The sequence below is a fragment of the Nerophis ophidion genome, linkage group LG04 (genome assembly GCF_033978795.1).
Source record: "Nerophis ophidion isolate RoL-2023_Sa linkage group LG04, RoL_Noph_v1.0, whole genome shotgun sequence".
Taxonomy (NCBI): Eukaryota; Metazoa; Chordata; class Actinopteri; order Syngnathiformes; family Syngnathidae; genus Nerophis; species Nerophis ophidion.
In genome coordinates, this window is record NC_084614.1 from 59,923,896 (window position 1) to 59,949,889 (window position 25,994).

The 25,994-nt window shown below is 39.7% G+C and overlaps 1 protein-coding gene across 1 annotated transcript in view; it reads left to right on the forward strand.

Annotated features, from left to right (window-relative positions):
* gabra6b (gamma-aminobutyric acid type A receptor subunit alpha6b) overlaps window positions 1-25,994 on the forward strand; it is a 71,657-nt gene that overhangs the window by 15,747 nt on the left and 29,916 nt on the right. The window contains exon 8 of the mRNA XM_061898613.1: window positions 5,302-5,579. Coding sequence (XP_061754597.1) covers window positions 5,302-5,579 — 278 coding nt within the window. The remainder of the gene's footprint in view (window positions 1-5,301; window positions 5,580-25,994) is intronic.

The window sequence follows — 25,994 nt, forward strand, 5'->3', positions numbered from 1 at the left end:
AGCACAGCAAGATATAGCAACATTAGCTCGGATTCAGACTTGGATTTCAGCGGTTTAAGCGATTCAACAGATTACGGATGGTTGGAGTGTGGAGGCAGATAGCAAAAACGAAATTGAAGAAGAAACTGAAGCTATTTAGCGAAAAGCTATTGAAGCTATTCGGCAATCGCCTTCTAACCAACGATTGCATCTTTTGACCACTGGAGCAACTTAAATCTGTAGATTGGTAAGTGTTTGTTTGGCATTAAATGTGGGTGGAGGGAAAGGCTGGATGCAAATATAGCTACAAATGTACATACAGCTAGCCTAAATAGCATGTTAGCATCGATCAACTGGCAGTCATCCCACGACCAAATATGTCTGATTAGCACATAAGTCAATAGCATCAACAAAACTCATCTTTGTGATTTTGTTGACTTTATCGTTGGAAATGCATCTGCTTTGAGTGTCGCAGGATATCCACACGTTTCTCTGTGCCATGTCGGTCGTAGCATCGCCGTACATACAGTACATACAGCTAGCCTAAATAGCATGTTAGCATCGATTAGCATGCTGTGCTAATCGATGCACACTCCACGTAAATCAACTTCAATCCGTCCCTAATCGTGTTGTTGCACCCTCCGACAACACACCGACGAGGCATGATGTCTCCAAGGTACGGAAAAGAGTCCAAAAAACGGAAAATAACAGCTGATTTGACTCAGTGTTTGTAATATGTTTGAGAAAATGACGGATTGATTACCTATATGACGTTGTGACGTCATCGCTCCGAGAGCGAATAATAGAAAGGGGTTTAATTCGCCAAAATTCACCCATTTAGAGTTCAGAAATCGGTTAAAAAAAGATATGGTCTTTTTTCTGCAACATCAAGGTATATATTGACGCTTACATAGTAGGTCTGGTGATAATGTTCCCCTTGAACACTGCAGTAATTCAGTGGTCGGTAATTTCTCGATGTATGTGTCCAGGTAGTTTCTGCTGTTTGACCAGATGTGTAGTTGTGTTGTGGTTAGTTTGAGGGTTCTGATGGCCCCTTATGGGACTTCTTACATCAAATTGTTGTTCCTAAAGTTTGACCTGTACAGTAATGTAATTTATTTGTGGTCCAAAATTCCCAGCAGTCCAACATTGAGCTTTGATACCAAAGTTCCTTCAGACAGTTGATGGCTTTTGGTTAGACTAAGCCCTCCATTTGTGTGTGCACTGGTGGGAGGTGCATTCCAGAGATGGAGTAGACTTGAAGCTATATAACATGAACAAAGTACATTAAGGCCAACTGTATATTGTGGACTGCATCGTCAACATCCACGCTAAAAGCTTAAAGTCCCTTGAGCAAAAGTCTTCCAGACTTAATTGAGTGTGTTCTAATTTGTACCTTGAGTTTTTTTTTTCCTCTTACAAAAGCCCATATATGCCTCAAGCATTTCATTTCTGTCCCTTCTTTATAACATCAGCCCCCTCTGTCGCCACCTCATTTCCTTTCTTTCTCCCGCCTCTCACTGGCAGCCCCTTCTTCATTCCCCGTCACCGTGCTTAAGCTTCAGACAGTCAGCATTGCTCGACAGAAGCGGGTGTACTTGTTTTTTTTTTTTTCTTTTAAGGTTTCCTAACCAAAAGGGACATTATTATGTCACATTAGGTCCCTTCTAATTTCCTGTGCTAGTAATAAAATGGGCACAGCCCGAATTTGGGGAAAGCCGAGGCAGCAGTTTCTTATTACTTTTTTGTCCTGCCGACTGTCATGAAGAAACTCAATTAGGAGTCTCATTTGCTAACAGTTCCCAAAAAAGGTTGTTCAAAGTCAGCATTTTATTTGTCCAACCGAGAATACTCCTACCGCTACTGCTGCTGTAAATAAATAATATTCATCCAACCATTTTGTACCGCTTGTCCCTTTTGGGGTCGCTGAAGCCTATCTCAGCTGCATTCGGGCGGAAGGCGTTGCACACCTTGGACAAGTTGCCAACTCATGGCAGGGCCAACACAGATAAACGGACAACATTCACACACTAGGGCCAATTTAGTGTTGCCAATCAACCTATCCCCAGGTGCATGTCTTTGGAGGTGGGAGGAAGCCAGAGTACTGGAGTACCCACGCAGCCACGGGGAGAACAAGCAAACTCCACACTAAAAGTAAATAAATAATATGAATACATAATTTGAAAAAGACTTACAGTGGAACCTCAATTTACGAAGGCCTCTTTTTGGGACTTTTTCGGTTTACGAACGTTTGAATCGTGCCAAATATGCCTTTGTGTGTCGGCGTAGGAATGCTCCATTGATTTATTCATTCATTCATTAATTTATTTTGCATGCCGCTTGAAGCCATCAGGGGCTGCCATTACTTTGATTACATCACTTCCTGTACAGAAGGCATTTCGAAGAGCTTCAACGGCGAGCGGCACTTTTAACTTGCTTATTTCCACAAATGCTAAAACTTGCGTTGGTCAGACTCTGTGTGATCAGGAACACTTTGAATGTGTCCAAACTTAATTGTAATGACACTGAAAATAATGCCACAGCGAACCTTTATGACAGCAAAGGAGAAGGCACTACTCGGCCATAAGCCGATTAAAAATCCCATCACACTGCTAGTTTGTGCTAACGCTAGCAGTGACTATGTGAAGTCACTGCTCGTCTTTCACTCTGAAACACACAAAGTGTTCAACCTTGCCACATAATTCATAGATGCAAGGAAAATTATTTTCATTTTTCAGTTTTCAATTGTGGCAACATGGTTGTTAACGTTTTGGAGCTCAATAATGAGACTTTTGTGTTCGTGTCCGTGTTGAGATTTAAGCTTGCTGTAACGTTGTTGTGTTCTTTGCATAAACAAATTGATTGCTGAGCTATTACCCCCTTGTTATGTTGATATATATATATATATATATATATATATATATATATATATATATATATGTATATATATATATATATATATATTTGTATATATATATATATATATATATATATATATATATATATATATATTAGGGGTGTGGGAAAAATCAATTCGAATATGAATCGAATCAAATATGTTGTGCGATTCAGAATCGATTCATAATAAAAAAAAAAGCGATTTTTAAAATGTTTTTATTTAATTAATTTTTTTTTTTTACATCAATCCAACAAACCATTACACAGCAATACCATAACAATGCAATCCAATTCCAAAACCAAACCTGACCCAGCAACACTCAGAACTGCAATAAACAGAGCAATTGAGAGAAGACACAAACACGACACAGAACAAACCAAAAGTAGTGAAACAAAAATGAATGTTATCAACAACAGTATCAATATTAGTTATAATTTCAGCATAGCAGTGATTAAAAATCCCTCATTGACATTATCATTAGAGATTTATAAAAATAATAAAAAAGAACAATAGTGTCACAGTGGCTTACACTTGCATCGCATGGCATAAACTTGACAACACACTGTGTCCAATATTTTTACAAAGATAAAATAAGTCATATTTTTGGTTCGTTTAAAATTTAAAACATGTTTACATTATTGCAATCAGTTGATAAAACATTGTCCTTATCAATTATAAAAGCTTTTTTTTTTAAATCTACAACTCTGCTGGCATGTCAGCAGACTGGGGTAGATCCTGATGAAATCCTATGTATTGAATGAATACAGAATCGTTTTGAATCTGAAAAATATCGTTATTGAATCGAGAATCGCGTTGAATCGAAACAATTGATTTACAATCGAATCGCGACCCCAAGAGTCGATATTTAATTGAATCGTGGGACACCCAAAGATTCGCAGCCCTAATGGCTACCCATGCCTAACCTGACTCTCACCAGATCCTTGTAGTTCGCTGAGCTCCACACAAGGATTTGGGCTCGAGGGCAATGCAAACTCCTTCAGGATAGCAACAAATAATGAAGCAATCAGGATCGACTGTTTGATTCAAACAACAATGGAGGCTGTTCCCAATGAAGCCTTTTATTCGCATATTTTCTTTGCACCAACGACATTGATCGTCTACTGACATTGCTGCGTTGTTCCATAAATATTGATGTTAAAGATTTATTTTTTTGTGAAGAAATGTTTAGAATTAAGTTCATGAATCCAGATGGATCTCTATTACAATCCCCAAAGAGGGCACTTTAAGTTGATGATTACTTCTATGTGTAGAAATATTTATTTATAATTGAATCACTTGTTTATTTTTCAACAAAATAACTTAGATTTATATCGCGCTTTTCTAAACACTCAAAGCGCTCACAGAAAAGTAGGACTCAACATTCATTTACACCTGGTGGTGGTAAGCTACAATTGTAGCCACAGCTGCCCTGGGGTAGACTGACGGAAGCGTGGCTGCCAGTTTGCGCCTACGGCTCCTCCGACCAGCACTAATCATTCATTCATCATTCATTCACCAGTGTGAGCGGCACTGGGGAAAAAGGGTGAAGTGTCCTGCCCAAGGACACAACGGCAGCAATTTTTTTGGATGTCGTTAGGTGGGAAGCGAAACTGCAACCCTCAGGTTTCTGGCCGGCCGCTCTACCCACTACGCCATGCCGCCCCCAAGTTTTTAGCTATTTTTATATCTTTTTTTCCAAATAGTTCAAGAAAGACCACTACAAATGAGCAATATTTTGCACTGTTATACAATTTCATAAATCAGAAACCGATGACTTAGTGCTGTATTTTCCTTATTTATCTCTTTTTTTCAACCAAAAATTCTTTGCTTTGATTAGGGGGTGCGTCCATCCATCAATTTTCTACTGCTTATTCCCTTTTGGGGTCGCGGGGGGCGCTGACGCTTGAATTAAAAAAATGTTCACTGGGGGTACATCACTGCAAAAAGGTTGAGAACCACTGATGTATGTTATCAAAGCTGGCAATTAAATTAAATCCAATTTAATATAATTGTATTCAATTTGATGTTGTCGTTGAATTACATTTGATGATTTTTTTGGGAGGAAAACATATTCAAGCAAATAATAAAGTAAGCAGCCTTCATGCAAACATTTATGTTTTTTTCTTTTTTAAAATGCCAAAATTGTCACTATCCATCTCTATTCTGCAGATAATTTAGCCTGTGTTATAGTGGTGCCAATTCGGCCACTGCATGGCTGATTGTGTCATGGACAGATTAGCTACCCCTGAAGTGACATTCTGGCACTCCACACTGAGCTCAAATGCCACCTGTCTTGACATTATGGTGATTCAATGAAACAAATATAGTCACCGGAAAAAAAAACAAAAAACCTCATGAGCACCTAATTACATCAATGTGCTTACCGTGGTAACATGACAACAACAGCATTTTGCCGTACGCAGGTATCACCACCGTGTTGACCATGACCACGCTCAGTATCAGCGCTCGCCACTCCCTCCCCAAAGTCTCCTACGCCACTGCCATGGACTGGTTCATCGCCGTTTGCTTCGCCTTTGTCTTCTCCGCCCTCATCGAGTTTGCGGCAGTCAACTACTTCTCCACGCTGCAAGCCAACCGGGAGCTGCGGAAGGCGGTGGCCATGAAGGCGGCAGCTCAAGAGGCCGCAGCTGCAGCTGCCGCCCCAGCTGCCGCCGCAGGAAATGATGGAGAGGTCTCCTTGGTAAGTGTCTTACTCACCGAAATTAGCGCGTGTCAATGTCCAATCAAACAGACAAATGTACAACTGTCGAGTGAAATTACATTAGAAATGACAGTAGTCCTTTAACAGATTTATTTCATACATTTCTATTTTACTCTGCCAAAGCTGTTTGCTTTACACAAAAGCTACACAGGTGAAATATTCAATGGTTTTTTTCTCCTTTGGGTGTGGTCATGACAGGCTTATTTTTGGAACTTTAAGTGAGGTTTTTGTTACAAAAAATGGTGAAAATGAGCAAAATTGTCTGAGGGCACTTGACCCTCAAGATCAGGAGTCCCCAAACTACGGCCCGCCAGTGTTCGAGATCTGGCCCGCGGGAAGTCCCAAGTTAATTATATATTTTTTTATTTTATTTTTTATTTTTTTAAATCTGTCCTCTCTAATCCATTTTCTACCGCTTGTTGCTTGTTACTCAGAGTCTCCTAGCCGCACGTGATATCATATATGTATATATATATATATATATATATATATATATATATATATATATATATATATATATATATATATATATATATTACATTATTTTAACCCAATGCGGCCCCCGGGTCAAAAAGGGGTCCCCAAACCCCTTCTCAAGATAGTGCATGATATGCTGCGCCCTATAAAGTGGGTATAGTGTAGTATGGTATCCAAAACTGTGAAATATTTTTTTCCAGGGAAACAAAAGGTCAATTTCGTTTCAGTAAGCATCAACAAAAGCCAGACAAGAGCCAGATATCTGTCAAAATATTTTGCTTGCCACAAGATTACTACAATAGTCAAGACAATATATGATATGCTGCTCGGTGGAATGTCCCCAAACCCGTAAAATAATTTTTTAGAAGAAACAAAAATTGTTTTTTCAGCTAGATGTCGACAGAAAATGTGCCAAATGTCAGTCAAACAGTTTTGCTTGACACAAGTGTACTTTAATGACACTGGAATAGTCAAGACAGTGCATGACATCTATCTTGTTCAAATGTCTCCAAAACTGTAACACACAATTTACAGGAAACAAAATGCTGACTTTTGTCTAGCTAAACGTCGACAGAAAATCAGTCAGATGTCTGTCTAACTATTTTGCATGCCACAAGAGTACTTTAATGATGCTGGAATAGTCAAGATAGTGCATGATATGCTGCTTGGTGGAGTGTCTCCAAAACCATAAAATACATTTTTACAGAAAACAAAAGTACTTTTTTTCTCAGTTAGACGTTGACAGAAAATGTGCCAGATGTCTTTCAGATAGTTGTGCTTACCACAAGTGTACTTTAATGTCGCTGGAATAGTCAAGACAGTGCATGATACTCTGCTTGGTAGAATCTCTCCAAAACCGTAAAATACAATTTTACGGGAAACAAAAAGTGACTTTTGTTCAGCTAGACGTCGACAGAAAATGTGCCAGATGTCTGTCAAACAGTTTTGCTTGACACAAGTGTACTTTAATGATGCTGGAATAGTCAAAACAGTGCATGATATGCTGCTTAGTGGAGTGTCTCCAAAACCGTAAAATACAATTTTACGGGAAACAAAAGGTGAATTTTGTTCAGCAAGATGTCAACAGAAAAATTTGCCGGATGTCTGTCAAACAGTTCTGCATGACGTAAGTGTACTTTAATGACGGTAAAATAGTCAAGACAGTGCATGACATGCTGCTTGTTTGAGTGTCTCCAAAACTGTAAAATACAATTTACAGGAAACAAAAGGTGAATTTTGTTTTGCTAAACTTTGACAAAAAAATTGTCAGATGTCTGTCAAACTATTTTGCTTGCCACAAGAGTACTTTAATGACGCTGGAAGAGTCAAGACAGTGCATGACATGCTGCTTGTTTGAGTGTCTCCAAAACTGCAAAATAATATTTTGCAGAAAACAAAAGGTGAAATTGTTTAGCTAAACGTCGACAAAAAAAAGTTGCCAGATATCTTTCAAACTTTTTTGATTGCCCCTACAGTACTTTAATGACGATGCAATAGTCAAGACAGTGCATGGTATGCTGCTTGGTGGAGTGTCTCCAAAACCGTAAAATACAATTTTACAGGAAACAAAAGGGGAATTTTGTTCAGCAAGACGTCGACAGAAAATGTGCCAGATGTCTGTCAAACACTTCTTCTTGACACAAGTGTACTTTAATGATGCTGGAATAGTCAAGACAGTGGATGACATGCTGCTTGTTTGAGTGTCTCCAAACCTGTAAAATACAATTTACAGGAAACAAAATGGTGAGTCCATGGTTCTCGCCCGGAAAAGGGTGGAATGCCATCTCCGTGTTGGGGAGGAGACCCTGCCCCAAGTGGAGGAGTTCAAGTACCTAGGAGTCTTGTTCACGAGTGGGGGAAGAGTGGATCGTGAGATCGACAGGCGGATTGGTGCGGCGTCTTCAGTAATGCGGACGTTGTACCGATCCGTTGTGGTGAAGAAGGAACTGAGCCGGAAGGCAAAGCTCTCAATTTACCGGTCGATCTACGTTCCCATCCTCACCTATGGTCATGAGCTTTGGGTCATGACCGAAAGGATAAGATCACGGGTACAAGCGGCCGAAATGAGTTTCCTCCGCCGTGTGGCGGGGCTCTCCCTTAGAGATAGGGTGAGAAGCTCTGCCATCTGGGAGGAACTCAAAGTAAAGCCGCTGCTCCTTTACATCGAGAGGAGCCAGATGAGGTCGTTCGGGCATCTGGTCAGGATGCCACCCGAACGTCTCCCTAGGGAGGTGTTTAGGGCACGTCCAACCGGTAGGAGGCCACGGGGAAGACCCAGGACACGTTGGGAAGACTATGTCTCCCGGCTGGCCTGGGAACGCCTCGGGATCCCCCGGGAAGAGCTACACGGAGTGGCTGGGGAGAGGGAAGTCTGGGTTTCCCTGCTTAGGTTGTTGCCCCCGCGACCCGACCTCGGATAAGCGGAAGAAGATGGATGGATGGAAAATGGTGACTTTTGTTTGCCTAAACGTCGACAAAAAATTAGCCAGATGTCTGTCAAACTTTTTTGCTTACCACAAGAGTACTTTAATGATGTTGGACTAGTCAAGACGGTGCATGGTATGCTGCTTGGTGAACTGTCTCCAAAACTGTAAAATACAATTTTACGGCAAACAAAAGGTGACTTTTTTTCAGCAAGACGTCGACAGAAAAATGTGCCAGATATCTGTCAAACAGTTCTGCTTGACATAAGTGTACTTTAATGACGCTAAAATAGTCAAGACAGTGCATGACATGCTGCTTGTAAGAGTGTCTCCAAAACTGTAAAATACAATTTACAGGAAACAAAAGTTGAATTTTGTTTTGCTAAACTTTGACAAAAAAATTGTCAGATGTCTGTCAAACTAATTTGCTTGCCACAAGAGAACTTTAATAATGCCGGAATAGTCAAGACAGTGCATGATATGCTGATTGCTCGAATGTCTCCCAACACCGTAAAATAATTTTTTACAGGAAACAAAAGGGGACCATTGTTTAGATGAGCATCAACAAAAAGACAAACCAGATGTCTGCCAAACGGCCACAGGATTTCTTAACTGGCTCCAGAATAGTCAAGATAGTGCATGATATTCTGCTTGCTGGAATATTTACAAAACCCTAAAATATTTTTTTACGGGAAACAAAGGTGTTTAGCGGAGCATCAATAGAAGATAGGCCACATGTTCGCCCAACTGTTTACGAGGATTACTCTAAAGATGCTGCAATAGTCAAGGCTGTTGTTACGCCGACAACTATTCGTCAGCCAGAAAGAAATATGTCAAATAGCCTGTTTTTTTAAGTTGCTTTGACATACATGTCATGGTGTTGTGTCACTTCATTCACTCTTTTCGGAGGTGAAAAGAAAGAATTATATGAAGATGTGCGGATAAGAAGGATATATTGGGCAGATTTCAATTGATGGGTTTGTGGTCAAGCACACTTTATTGTTTTTGATTGATTGATTGATTGAAACTTTTATTAATAGATTTCACAGTTCCGTTTGTCAACGGAATACATTGTTAGAATATTTAACCACCCTATAAAATGAACTCAATATGTTTTTTGTTTAGCTGTGTGTCATCAGGGGACACATTTGTGTCACTCACTTCACATTTGTTTGGTCATGACAGGCTATTTTTAAAGGAAAACCACAATTTGTGTTATTTTTTTCCAGAAATGTACTGTCTGAGAGATTTGGAGCGGTATTGGCTGAGGTTGCTGGGCTGATGTCTTATCGTAAAATCAATATTAGTGTACATTGGTATATCGTATTTCCTTGAATAGCCACCGGGGCGCTAATTCATTTAAAAACCTCTTCTCATGCGGTAAAAGTAAGCAGGCGCTAATAATTTTAAAACCTCTTCTCACCCCTGCTTTTACCAATGGCATGCAGTAAAAAATTGAATGTGATATACATTTTTTTTTTTTTTTTTTTATTATTCTGCAGCCGCGTCCCGGTGGTTGGGGACCACTTCTCTACAACATGTCATCGCGCCCACCTTTACACCATGCTATGGCATGCCGGTCAGACGCATGCATATTGCTGCTTCTCATGCGAAATTGCAATGCATACTTGGTCAACAGCCATACCTTTTACACTGATGGTTGTGATATAAACAACTTTAACACTCTTACTAATATGCGCCACACTCTGTGAACCCACACCAAACACATTTCTGGAGAACATTGGCTCTTTAACACATTATAAACGCAACATAACAATTACCCAGAATTCAAATGCATTCATGACTCTTGGCTATATTATACACACGCCCCCAACCCCACCCACCTGAACCGGCGCATGGAGGGTGGGGGGGGGGGATTGGTGCTAGCGGGGCGTATAATATAGCCAAGAGTCATGGATGCATTGGAATTCTGGGTAATTCTTTATGTTGCATTTATAATGTGTTACAGAGCCAATGTTCTCCAGAAATGTGTTTGGTGTGGGTTCACACAGTGTGGCGCATATTAGTAAGAGTGTTAAAGACAAGTTGTTTTATATCACAACCATCAGTGTGATCTGTATGGCTGTGGAACAAGACCCCTGGTTTACACATAGTAAAAGCGAAATAACCTCCTCCCCCATTTTGGAAATGACGACAGGGGAAGCGTTACTTGTGACGTCACGACTTTGACCCTGCGGTAAAAGTAAGCATGCGCTATTAAATTTGGGGAGCGAATTTGCCTCTGCAGTAATTCAAGGCAGGCTCATATTACATGCCCGGCGGCTATTCAAGGAAATACGGTAGTTCAAAATATTGCAGGAATAGGGGAGAACGGGGTCTCTTGTCACACAGGCCAGTTGTCACACTCACTGCATCTCGCTTAGTTGCGGTTGACTGTACGCATTCACAAAATGACGATCAGAGCTCACCTACGTAGTCTTCCCTAGAGTAAGATGGCTGAACTTGAAGTGAGAGGACTTTTTCAGTTTTTCATGCGAAATTGTAAATATGTTGCTTTTCAGAATGTGTCTTCTAGGCATTGAACCGTGTGAAGGGAAAGCTTTCATTTTGTTTGTTATCATCTATCTAACCCGTTATTACCAGGTTCTTTGACTTGATGTTAGCAAAACATTCCAGTTGGGGCTGGTTGTCACCTTTACATATGTCTACATTGCCACATACAGTCGTGGTCAAAAGTTTACATACACTTGTAAATAACATGTCATGACTGTCTTGAGTTTCCAACAATTTCTACAACTCTGATTTATATTTGATAAAGTGATTGGAGCACACACTTGTTTGTCTCAGAAAACAAATCATGAAGTTTGGTTCTTTTATGAATTTATTATGGGTCTACTGAAAATGTGACCAAATCTGCTAGGTCAAAAGTATAAGTACAGCAATGTTTATATTTGGTTACATATCCCTTGGCAAGTTTCACTGCATTCAGGCGCTTTTGGTAGATATCCACAAGCTTCTGGCAAGCTTTTTGTTGAATTTTTGACCACTCCTCTTGACACAATTGGTGCAGTTCAGCTAAATGTGTTGGTTTTCTGTCATGAATTTGTTTTTTCAGCATTGTCCACACGTTTAGAATAGAATAGAATAGAAATTACTTTATTCATCCCTATTCTATTCTATTCTAAACGTGTAGACAATGCTGAAAAAACAAATTCAGCATTCCCAAAGTCCTGACTTGAACTTGTTTCTTCAGCATTGTCCACACGTTCTATTCCATTCTATTCTAAACGTGTGGACAATGCTAAAGAAACAAGTTTAGGTCAGGACTTTGGGAAGGTTATAGTGTAAACAATGCAGAAAAAACTAATTCATCATTCCCAAAGTCCTGACTTAAACTTGTTTCTTCAGCATTGTCCACACGTTTAGAATAGAATAGAATGGAAAGTACTTTATTGATCCCTATTCTATTCTATTGTCCACACGTTTAGAATAGAATAGAATGGAAAGTACTTTATTGATCCCTATTCTATTCTATTCTAAACGTGTAGACAATGCTGAAGAAACAAGTTTAAGTCAGGACTTTGGGAATGCGGAATTGGTTTTATCTGCATTGTCTACACTATAACCTTCCCAAAGTCCTGACTTAAACTTGTTTCTTCAGCATTGTCCACACGTTTAGAATAGAATAGAATAGAAAGTACTTTATTGATCCCTATTCTATTCTATTCTAACCAGAATAGAATAGAATAGAAAGTACTTTATTGATCCCTATTCTATTCTATTCTAAAAGTGTAGACAATGCTGAAGAAACAAGTTTAAGTCCGGACTTTGGGAAGGTTATAGTGTAGAATAGAAAGTACTTTATTGATCCCTATTCTATTCTATTCTAAAAGTGTAGACAATGCTGAAGAAACAAGTTTAAGTCAGGACTTTGGGAAGGTTAGAGTGTAGACAATCCAGAAAAAACAAATTCAGCATTCCCAAAGTCCTGACTTAAACATGTTTCTTCAGCATTGTCTACACGTTTAGAATAGAAAGTACTTTATTGATCCCTATTCTATTCTTTTCTAAACGTGTAGACAATGCTGAAGAAACAAGTTTAAGTCAGGACTTTGTGAAGGTTATTGTAAAACCTTAATTCTAGCCTGATTTAGCTATTCCTTCACCACTTTTGACATGTGTTTGGGCTCATTGTCCTGTTGGAACACCCAACTGTGCCCAAGACCCAACCTCTGGGCTGATGATTTTAGGTTGTCCTGAAGAATTTGGAAGTGATCTTCATTTTTTTATTGTCTTATTAACTCTCTGTAAAGCACAAGTTCCATTGGCAGCAAAATAGGGCCAGAGCTTACTACCACCACCATGCTTGACGGTAGGTGTGGTGTTCCTGGGAATAAAGGCCTCACCGTTTTTCCTCCAAACATATTGCTGGGTATTGTGGCCCAACAGCTCAAATTGTGTTTCATCTGGCGTCACAGTTTTGTTTTAACATATATTACTGCCTTTACATACGTCTACATTTACTTTTGTATGTTTGAATCAACATAAAAATCCATATTTTGGAGCAATGTTCACGAGCTCTAGTATTTGGTTTCTTAGCCTCTTGTTGCAGGCGAGCGATGATTGTTGTGGTTGAGGGGAGAGTCGTTTGATGTTGGATCCTAGAAAATGTCCAATTTGTTGCAAAAGTCAGCTTTAATGGATTGTTGCAGCTCGATGATTTTTGTCCACCTCATTCTATTCGCGTTTGTGAGACGAGCGGGTGAAGTGTGCGGTTGTGCTCGGGGGGATGTGGCCGTGGTGTCTTGAGCCGCGGGATGAGAGGCTGAAGAGAGGGAGGAGAGATGTGCGGTCGTGTTCAGGGGTTTAAATGCTTGCCTGTTGGCTGTTGTTGTAAAGATCACTCTCTAGGTTGGGGGTGTCAGTGATGTAATTTCAATAAATTTGAAAATTATCGTGATGGACAGTTAGGGTCCCAAAGATCGACTGGTTGCCAACCCCTGGTCTACCATATATTGAGATATTTGCCGATGTCACATATTGGTAAAAAGTCACAAGTTGTGCAAATTCCAAACGGTTCGTTTGGAGGAGATAAGTAGAAAGACAAGACTGTTTAATAAATATCTCCGCCATGCTTTCACAGTCTGATTTCAACTTTACAGGATTTATGTAGATCCCAAATACACAAAACAGGTACCGATTGGTAAAAAGAAAGGTTATTTTGTATAGCAGGTCATCCTGAATTTGCTGTTTTTGGTTGTGAAAGGTTGATTTTCAGAAAATGTTGATACATTTTGTTAAAAAAATGTTATGAATTGTCTTGGGTGCTCTTGGCTGAGTGCACTTTTCTAATGTAACAGGAGATACATGTGTGGCCATAAATTGCTGATATTCAATTTGGAGAACACTGAAATAGTCAAAACAGTAAATTAAACGGGAAACTGGTAAAACAAGTTTTTAATGGCTTGTTCTTTCTGATTCTGTCATCCGCTTCTTCTGCTTCTCACTAATTTAACATAGTTCCGGTGGTTGGAGAGCAGGATTGTGTCGGTCTCTGGCTGTGAGTGTGGACCAAAATATACTCCAAACAGCAGTGAAAACGCTCATAATTCAAATGATGCCCCAAATTTAAGCATTAAAAAAAGATGAGAAAAAGTTATATCTTGAAGTACTTGTAAGTTAAGGTACTCGTAAGTTGAGGTACCACTCAGTGGTGTTCTGCGGTGTCAAAAAGATCAACAACACAGAACCAAACGGAAAACCGTGTCAAAGAATCCTGGCCAGATTCAAATTGTGGATTTTGTGAAGCGCTCCATCCTTACAAAACTCCAAATGACTTTTTTCTTAGTTGTTTATAAAAGAGAAAATAAGGGGAGTAGTATATTTACAGCTGTTGTGTGCGCAGTTGTGCACTGCACTTTCTAAAGTAGATGTTATTGTCACAAATGCATGATAGATTGATTGAAACTTTTATTAGTAGATTGCACAGTACAGTACAAATTCCCTACAATTGACCACTAAAGGGTAACACCGCAATAACTTTTTCAACTTATTTAAGTCGGGGTCCACGTTAATCAATTCATGGTACAAATATATACTATCAGCATAATACAGTCACCACACCAGTTAATCATCATAGTATATACATTGAATTATTTACAACCCAGGGATGAGGAGCTTTGGTTGATATCAGTACTTCAGTCATTAACAATTGCATCAACAGAGAAATAGACATTGAAACAGTGTAGGTGTGACTTAGTAGGATATGTACAGCCAGCAGGGAACATAGTGAGTTCACATAGCATAAGAACAAGTATATACATTAGAAATACATTTGATTATTTAAATTAGGTTATTTACAATCTGGGGAGATGGGGTGTGAATGGAGGAGGATTAAAGGGTTGAAGTTGCCTGGAGGTGTTAGATAGATAGTACTTTATTGATTCCTTCAGGAGAGTTCCTTCAGGGAAATTTAAATTCCAGCAGCAGTGTACAGAGTTGAGATCAATTTAAAAAAAGTAAATAATGGGGGTTTAAATGGAAACAAATTAGAGAAATATTACAATAAGAATAAAAAATAAAAAGCAACAATGGGAATAAAAATATAACAGTAAAGTAAGAACATAACAAGACAAAGTAGGCAGTAGTGACCATGTTATGAAAACGTATTACACTGTTATTGTTTTGCATCCCCTGTCATCCTAGTACCCCCCGACCCCCGCCCCAGAGAGGAGTTGTACAGTCTAATAGCGTGTGGGACAAAGGAGTTTTTGAGTCTAATAGTCCTGCACTTGGGATGAAGCAGTCTAGCACTGAACAGGCTCCTCTGGCTACTGATAACATTATGCAGAGGGTGACTGGCATCATCCAGAATGCTCACTAGTTTGTCCACAGTCCTCTTCTCTGCCACCGTCACCAGTGAGTCCAGTTTCATTCCGATTGTAGAACCGGCCCGCCTGATCAGTTTCTCAAGTCTGGAGCTGTCCTTCTCAGATGTACTGCCCCCCCAGCACACTACCATGTAGAACAGAACACTGGCAACCACAGACTGGTAGTACATCCACAGGAGTTTTTTACAAATGTTGAATTAGTGCAGTCTCCTTAGGAAGTACAGCCTGCTCTGTCCTTTCTTGTACTGGTGGTCCGTGTTAACAGTCCAGTCCAGCTTATTGTCCACCCACACCCCGAGGTACTTGAATGAGTCCACGGTCTGTGGTGCATCATGTACAGTAGATGGCAGTATTGTCCTGTTTAAGAGTGTCACATGCTGTTTACGGCAGACGAACTGCCTTACGGTAGAGTGTTAGACGTAAACGTGACTTTTGTTGTTTTGTGTTGTTACTGACATGGGAGGACGTTAATGAAACTGCCTAACAATAAACCCACATAAGAAACAAAGAACTCGCCCTCGATCATTCTACAGTTATAACGTCATTGGGCAGACACGCTCTCAGACACGTCACTCAGGTCCTCATGGGGTTAGGGGGGCGTGGCCCCCAGCTCCGCCTGAATTTCGGGAGATTTTTGGGAGAACATTTTTCCCAAGAGGTTTTCGGGAGAGGCGCTGAATTTTGGGAGTCTCCCGGAAAATCCGGGAGGGTTGGCAAGTATGGCTCTGGCTTTTAGCTCAGTAGCGAGCAAGCTAATGCCGGACGACCCGTGTTCGAGTCCCTGGCTGGACTGAACCAGGTGAGTTACGTACAGATAGGGACTCTTTGATGACACTTAAATAATCCAGACAGTGCATGATATGCTGTTGCTACATTTTCTCAAAAGCTCCTTTTTGACACGGTAGATTGTGCAGGCAGAGGTACCAAATGTTTGAGCCCCACAGTCTTCCACTTCATTCATAAGAAATTTATGACAGCCTGGCTGGAGTTTCACACATCCCTGCATCCCCTCCACCAACAACAAGTAACTTGAGCTCCACTTGTTTCTCTTCTAATTCGATCGGCTACTGCTTTTACGGCCTGTACTCGGCACGCGTGCGCTTAAATGCTCCACTTTATCCGCGATGGAGCGAGCGTCCACGTATAATCTGCTGCTCGTGCACCCTCAAACACACTCTCGCATGTATATGCACACGCTGGGGCATAATCTGGAGTATTATGCATCCCGCATCCATAGGACGCGCTCATCCATTTCTAAAGTGACTTATCTATGCATCTAGCCTGAGTATCCATCCTCTTCTCCCGTCCTCCCCGGCTGCCCTGTTACTTTGTGATAACCACAGAGAGTGACAGCCAGTAGTCGCCCCTGTGATGCTGCTGCTGCAGATTATGTAACGGCCATAGATTAAGGGAATATCTAGTGGATTCAGGGAAAGGGAGGGAGGGTATACTGGTAGAGCTGGTCCGGGCCGAGATGCATATGTACTGTATGTGCAGGAGGGAGGGAGGGAGGTTAGGGGGTTTGTTTTTGTGTTGTGTGCGTAAGAGAGTTGCACTGAAAAGAGCTGTGTAGGAGGGGAATGCTTCATAGAAAATGACTGCTTTCACCAAAATATGTAGGAGGGAGGTGAGATGAAAAGGGAGGGGAAAAAAATATCGTGCGACCGAGAGTAGAAATAGTCGTCATGCAGTCACGATTCTGCAAAGAGACTGTTTTTTTTTTTAAACAAAAGCCCATCCATCCATCTATTTTCTACCGCTTTACACCAGTGGTTCTCAAACGGGGGTACTTAAAGGTATGCCAAGGGGTACGTGAGATTTTAAAAAAATATTCTAAAAATAACAACAATTCTAAAATCCTTTATAAATATATTTATTGAATAATACTTCCACAAAATATGAATGTAAGTTCAGAAACTGTGAAAAAAAATGCAACAATGCAATATTCAGTGTTGACAGCTAGGTTTTTTGTGGACATGTTCTATAAATATTGATTTTAAATATTTATTTTTTTGTGAAAAAATGTTTAGAATTAAGTTCATGAATCCAGATGGATCTCTATTACAATCCCCAAAGGGGGCACTTTAAGTTGATGATAACTTCTAAGTGTAGAAATCTGTATTTATAATTGAATCACTTGTTTATTTTTCAACAAGTTTGTATTTATTTTTATATCATTTTTTCCAAATAGTTCAAGAAAGACCACTAAAAATTAGCAATATTTTGCACTGTTATACAATTTAATAAATCAGAAACTGATGACATAGTGCTGTATTTTGCTTCTCTATCTCTTTTTTCAACCAAAAATGCTTTGCTCTGATTAGGGGGTACTTGAATTAAAAACATGTTCACAGGGGGTACATCACTGAAAAAAGGTTGAGAACCACTGGTCTAGGTCTAAGTCTAAGTCTAAGTCTAAGTATTTAGAGCCGGCTAAGCACGGTTTGAGGATCACTGGTCTACGTATCATTTAATGGTGTTTCTTTGGTCAAAATTGTGCATAGATTTAGTTTTACAGACCATCATCAAGCTGCTTTAGAATGCGCCTTCTTGTGGGCGGTCTTAGTTACGTGCACATGTCCTCCTTCAGGCCAAGGCCCCTTCGACTGCGTCGCCACCCCGTCAGCCAGATTGTAGTTTTTAGCGTTTCCATACCTAGTCAACTCACAGATACAAGTTTGAACTATACGCTACAGCGGAGGGTTTTAGCATGCATGTGTATGTACGAGCCAGTTTGCACCACAACATGATAGAGAAAAATAAGGAACTTTTTGACTACACTTTTGAGTTACAACTGGACAAAATGGTAGACTCGCGCAAAGTCCTTCTGATAAATTTTGCCCATATATGGAAATATCCGCTGACATAACGAAGGCAAAATATGTTGGTTGAATCGAAAACCTTTAGTTTGTTAGCGCAGTCAGACATAATTTGACGCACCGCGCTTTCATTGTGAAGGTGGGAATTTGGCTGCGCTATTGTCCTGAGCTTGACCAGTACAGGTGACTTGAGGCTGTAAAAAAAGAGTGACTTTCAAGTTACGACTGCTCTTTGTACATTGATCCTACAATGCTGATGTTCCCAAGAACACAAGCAGATAAGATGTGTTGTTGGCGTATCTGTTAGCTTTAGCTTTGTAGTTTAGTCGCTGTTTCAAATTGGCCGTCTCAACATTGTTTAGTTCAGGGTGTGTTTTGACCTACTCAGTGGCCTCGTGGTTGGAGTGTCCGCCCTCGAGTCATACCAAAGACGATAAAAATGGGACCCATTACCTCCCTGCTTGGCACTCAGCATCAAAGGTTGGAATTGGTGTATAAATCACCAAAATAATTCCAGAGCGTGGCCACCGCTGCTGCCCACTGCTCCCCTCATTTCCCATGGGGTGAACAACGGGATAAGTTAAATGCAGAGGAGAAATTTCACCACACATCGTGTGTGTGACAATCATTGGTACTTTAGCTTTAACTTAACTTTAATAAATGAGTGGACACATTACTTTTCCAAACAAATGTTCATTTTCCTCCCAATGACAACATTGCACTTTTATTTTTGTCAATTCCCCTGATATAATTATGCGATTATCAGCAGATTCCGATTTGTTGGCCAATTATGTGACTTTGTCTGAGGTTTTCGACAACACAGAAATGATATACCTTACTTATTTTATTGATTTCAGTGTTTCTTGATTAGGCATTAACGCGCTATGTGAAATAGAAAGTAACACTGGTGAAAGCTCAATCTTTTAGACTTGTACAAGTTCCAGAATTTGCATGCAATGTTGCGTGACCCATTCATCGTTTATTTTCGGATGATTATATTTTCATGATCTTGAAAAGCCATAATCAAAATGTAAATCAAAATTTGATTTGATTAATAGTCCAGCCCTATTTTACGTTATAAGTCCCCTTTAATACTAATGAGCTGTGCTTGTCTATGACAGTGTGCCCCTCCCAAAAAATTAGTTATGTGCTTTATCCACTTTTTACACATCCACTTTTCCAACAAAATAGATATCATAAAACAAGGTAACATTAAGGGCAGGAGGACACAAACATTAGCAACACTAGCATAACTGTATTAGCTACAATGCTAACATCATACAGTCACATTATAACAGGAACGACATGCTCGGATAGCTTATTCACAGAAAAATTAAAACATAATACAAAACAAAAAATCTGTGAAGTTGGCATGTTGTGTAAATCGTAAATAAAAACAGAATATGATTTGCTAATCAATCTATAATCAATTGAATACACTGCAAAGACAAGATAGTTAACGTTGGAACGGATACACTTTATCCTGCATTTGACCCATCACCCTTGATCATTCCCTGGGAAGTCAGGGGAGCAGTGGGCAGCAGCGGTGCCGCGCCCGGGAATCATTTATGGTGATTTAACCCCCAATTCTAACCCTTGATGCTGAGTGCCAAGCAGGGAGGCAATGGGTCCCATTTTTTTAAAGTCTTTGGTATAACTCGGTCGGGGTTTGAACTCACAACCTACCAATCTCAGGGCGGACACTCTAACCACTAGGCCACTGAGTAGGCCACAAAAAAGTTTGTATTGTTCAATAGTATAATATTTGTTACACTAGTAGGAAATACAAAACTAATGCTTCATTATCAGTGTGGCTTAGATGATAAAGTAACATGATCCTGATGGTAGAGCGGCCGTGCCAGTAACTTGAGGGCTCCATGTTTGATTCCAGTTTCGCCATTCTAGTCATGGCCGTTTTATCCTTTGGCAAGACACTTTACGCCCTGTGCCACTCACACTGGTGTATGAATGTGAATGAATGTTTGGTGATGTTCAGAGGCAGCCTTGCTCCCATCAGCCTACCCCCAGGGCAGCTTTGGCTCCGAATGTAGCTTACCACTACCAAGTGGGAATGTGGAGGGAATTAATTATGGAGCGCTTTATATGTCTAGAACAACGCTATATAAATATAATTTATTATTATTATTATTACAGATTATAACTACTTTCCAACCTAGATTGATACAAATGTAAACAGCATTACATTATTAACATTAACAACATTATTGTTTTAGATTCATAAATAAGTCCAGCAGATATTTGAGCAATTATTTTATTCTAAGAAAGAAAAATATTTGTCATGCAGATAACATTATATTTGTGACTTAATTTGGATAATGTGGAACACAATTATATGTAGTTTCTTTCAATCAAAATGAAAATAACAAATACATTTAGTCGGTAAAGACAAAGCACTTCCTTGACGCATATTATTTCCAGGCTTTAGCGGGCCACATAAAATGGTGTGGTGGGCCAGATCTGTAACCTGACTCTCTCCAGATCCTTGTAGTTTGCTGAACTCCACACTAGGATCCGGGACTTCTCAATGGGAGATGTATTTCAGAGGGCGAGGCCTTGTAAAAATGTCATTGTATGTGATTGGATAAACCACTGGTCCGTTATTTTGAATAACGTGCTACTTCAGCCACTCACATCCAAATCAACCCGTGACGCTGATGAGCGCGACGCTGGTAAATCCAAAACAGAACAGCCAACATATTGGATAACGACTAGGGCTGTGAATCTTTGGGTGTCCCACGATTCGATTCAATATCGATTCTTGGGGTCACGATTCGATAGTATATCGATTTTTTCGATTCGATTCGATTCGATTCTCGATTCAAAAACAATATTTTTCCGATTCAAAACGATTCTGTATTCATTCAATCCATAGGATTTCAGCAGGATCTACCCCATTGTGCTGACATGCTAGCAGAGTAGTAGATTTAAAAAAAAAAAAAGCTTTTATAATTGTAAAGGACAATGTTTTATCAACTAATTGCAATAATGTAAATTTGTTTTAACTATTAAACGAACCAAAAATATGACTTATTTTATCTTTGTGAAAACATTGGACACAGTGTGTTGTCAAGCTTATGAGATGCGATGCAAGTGTAAGCCACTGTGACACTATTGTTCTTTTTTATTATTTTTATAAATATCTCATAATAATGTCAATGAGGGATTTTTAATCACTGCTATGCTGAAATTATTATTAATATTGATACTGTTGTTGATAATATTAATTTTTGTTTCATTACTTTTGGTTTGTTCTGTGTCGTGTTTGTCTCCTCTCAATTGCTCTGTTTATTGCAGTTCTGAGTGTTGGTGAGTCAGGCTTGGTTTTGGAATTGGATTGCATTGTTATGGTATTGCTGTGTAGTGGTTTATTGGATTGATTAAAAATAAAAACAAAATAAATGAACATTTTTTTTATTAAAAAATAAAAAAATAGATTTTTTCTGAATCGCACAATGTAAACGATTTGATTCTTATTCGTATCGATTTTTTCCAACACCCCTAATAACAACACAGCGAAAACTTTGAGAACTTTTTCTGAAACAACGCAGCAATGTCAGTCGACGATCGATGTTGTTTGTGCAAAAAAAATATGCGAATAAAAGGCTTCATTGGGAACAGCCGCCATTGTTGTTTGAATCAAACAGTTGCGTCAAATCTATGAAATCCCGCCCGGCGATCCTGATTGGTTCATTATTTTTCGCTATCTTGAAGGAGTTTGCAATGCCCTTGAGCCCAGTTTCTTGTGAGGACCACAGCCAACTACAAGGATCTGGCGAGAGTCATGTTTGGCATGGGTAGCTATGTTTTCCCTGTTCTGGTTACTATCTACACTTGATGTCATTATCATTACATTGACTTTTTTTTTTTTTACAAAATGTAAGCAATGTAATGGATATTACACATAAATGTTATCTTAGGGATACAAGTTGTGGGCATACGAGCTGTCTCTCGGCTAACTGGTATGTTTTAGGTTGCGAGCAAAACTCCAGGTGACAAGCCGCACCACCACTAAATGTCAGTGATCACCGTAAAAAACAGAGCTGGGAAAATATTTTGACTCGGGGGGGCTACATTGAGTGAAAAAAATGTGTTTGGGGGGGCCAAGGTGTATGTGTGTATGAACTATATATACACAATTAGCTGTAAAAATCTGATGTAGGTATTAAGTTAGTAGCAAAAAGAAAAACCTGTTTTTCTGAGAAAAAATAAAAATAGAATATGCAATTCTTTCCCCCAAAACATTTTCTACGCTTGAAGGAGTTTGCAATGCCCTAGAGCCCAGGTCCTTGTGTGGAGCTCAGCGAACTACAAGATCTGGTGAGAGTCAGGTTACCAGATCTGGCCCTTTGGGCGTTAAGTTTGACACCTGTAGCTAAAAAGTACTATTTTTATGATAGTTATAGATCCTTTATGTATAGTTTTTTAAAAAACAACTTAAAAAAAAGAACACCAGGCATACAAACCCCGTTTCCATATGGGTTAGGAAATTGTGTTAGATGTAAATATAAACGGAATACAATGATAAGTAAATCCTTTTCAACCCATTTTCAGTTGAATGCACTACAAAGACAAGATATTTGATGTTCAAACTCATAAACTTTAGTTTTTTATTGCAAAAAATAATCAACTTAAGAATTTCATGGCTGCAACACGTGCCAAAGTAGTTGGGAAAGGGCATGTTCACCCCTGTGTTACATCACCGTTTCTTTTAACAACACTCAATAAACGTTTGGGAACTGAGGAAACTAATTGTTGAAGCTTTGAAAGTGGAATTCTTTCCCATTCTTGTTTTATGTAGAGCTTTAGTCGTTCAACAGATTGGGGTCTCCGCTGTCGTATTTTACGCTTCATAATGCGCCACACATTTTCCATGGGAGATAGGTCTGGACTGCAGGCGGGCCAGGAAAGTACCCGCACTCTTTTACTACGAAACCATGCTGTTGTAACACGTGGCTTGGCATTGTCTTGCTGAAATAAGCAGGGGCGTCCATGAAAAATTTGCTTGGATGAAAACATATGTTGCTCCAAAACCTGTATGGACCATTCAGCATTAATGGTGTCTTCACAGATGTGTAAGTTACACTTGCCTTGGGCACTAATGCACCCCCATACCATCACAGATGCTGGCTTTTGAACTTAACGCCTATAACAATCCGGATGGTTATTTTCGTCTTTGTTCCGGAGGACACCAGGTCCACAGTTTCCAAATATAATTTGAAATGTGGACTCGTCAGACCACAGAATACTTTTCTTCTTTGCATCAGTCCATCTTAGATGAGCTCCGGCCCAGCGAAGCTAGCGGCGTTCCTTGGTGTTGTTGATAAATGGGTTTTGCTTTGCATAGTAGAGTTTTAACTTGCACTTACAGATGTAGTGACCAACTGTAGTTACTGACAGTGGTTTTATGAAGTGTTCCTGAGCCCATGTGGTGATATCCTTTACACACTGATGTGGCTTTTTGATGCAGTACCGCCTGAGGGCTCAAAGGTCTGTAATAGCATCGCTTACGTGCCGTGATTTCTCCAGATTCTCTGAACCTTTTGATGATTTTACGGACAGTAGATGGTAAAATCCCTAAATTCCTTGCAATAAGTCGTTGAGAAATGTTGTTCTAAAACTGTTCGACAATTTGCTTACAAATTGGTGACCCTCGCCTCATCTTTGTTTGTGAATTACTTAGCATTTCATGGAAGCTGCTTTTATACCCAATCATGGCACCCACCTCTTCCCAATTAGCCTGCACACCTGTGGGATGTTCCAAATAATTGTTTGATGAGCATTTCTAAACTTCATCAGTATTTATTGCCACCTTTCCCAACTTCTTTGTCACGTGTTGCTGGCATCAAATTCTAAAGTTAATGATTATTTGCACAAAAAAAATGTTTATCAGTTTGAACATCAAATATGTTGTCTTTGTAGCATATTCAACTGAATATGGGTTGAAAATGATTTGCAAATCATTGTCTTCCCTTTATATTTACATCTAACACAATTTCCCAACTCATATGGAAACGGGGTTTGTAGATCTTCAGGTGTGTTCTGTTTTAAGGACCTCCAGGGAATTTGTAAACAGTAACAAAACATGACAATTAAAGCTGTCTCGCGGGACGCAGTCAGAGCAAGCCCCGGCATTTTGAAATTGGCTCACACTCTGTAAAGCAAAACTATAAAATCACCAAACAATACATCGCTACATTTTTACACCAACCTCCTCAGGCAAAGTAATGTAGTTATTAGGTGTACCTAATAAAGTGACCAGTTTGTTGAAAGTGATTAACGCTGCCCTAGGGTGATGGATCTCCATACATACATACGTACATACACAAAATACCTTCTACAAGCGTGTATACACCCACTCGCCCGCCCACAGACATGACCCTCCATGCACCCACTCCCAAACCACACATATTGGCAATGTGCAGCTATTCTAACCTTTTTTGACACACTGCGCCTACACACACATTTACATATCGATTCCAACTCTCCCTCCACACACACACACACAGCCAAACAATATATTCACATGTCTCATAGTAAGTGACCATCTGTCCCATGTCAAAGTGTGTGTGTGTAGAAATGTAGAGCAGAGGATAAAGAGGAGCACATCCCTCTGGGATTTGACCAGCAAGAAGCCAAGCAAGCTAGTGTGTCATTATTAGAAAAGGCTTTTGTTGCCGTATATAGCACACACCCGAGCACACAGGCAGGCGCACACACACCATGTGGTAAAACTGATGAACAGACATGCATTTTGGGAACCTACTAGTAGCACCCAAAAATAAACCTCTGTCCTGAAATAGCAACTAAGCAAAGAACAAAGCTTCAATGCAATAGTGGAAAGTATTCATGTTTTTCCTTAGGGGTTTATTTCTAAAGACTTGTGTTAACTGTTCCTTTATGTACTACACACTAATGAAGCCTGCAGAAAAGTACAAGAGAGTTCCCTTGATCACATTTCAGCACTTGTATTTCTTTTTTCTGCTCTCTATTTTTAACGTAGTATAGTATACTACTACTACTAAAGTTAAACAAGTACCACTGATAGTCACACACACAGTAGGTGTGGTGAAATTACCCTCTGTATTTGACCCATCCCCTTGTTCCATCCCCTGGGAGATGAGGGGAGCAGTGAGCAGCAGCGATTGCCACGATCGGGAATGATTTAGTTGATTAAACCCCCTATTCCAACCCTTGATGGTGAGCGCCAAGCAGGGAGGTAATGGATCCAATTTTTATAGTATTCGGTATGACTCGGCCGGGGTTTGAACTCACGACCTATAGATCTCAGGGCGGACACTCTAACCCAGTGGTTCTTAACCTTGTTGGAGGTACTGAACCCCACCCGTTTCATATGCGCATTCCCCGAACCCTTCTCTAGTGAAAAATACAATGTTTTTTTTTTTGTTTTTCAAATTCAAGAAAAAATCATGTTTTTTTACTGGTGCACAAAGTGAACCGTGCATGAACATCACCTTGTTTAAAGAACAAAACCAACACAGTGCATGAACTCACAACAAATTACACACCTTATACACATTACTATGAATTGATTAACATGGACCCCGACTTAAACAAGTTGAAAAACTTATTTGCGTTTTACCATTTATTGGTCAATTGTACGGAATATGTACTGTACTGTGTAAACGGTACTGTTTCATATCTTCCTTTGCAATCTGCGAATAAAAGTTTCAATCGATCAATCAAACAACCTGCAAATCAGATGGAAAATCAGAGGGAACATTGTTTGGGGTTATGAATAATATGCTGATGGGGAGAAGTTTTTATTTACACAATAAGTCGGAA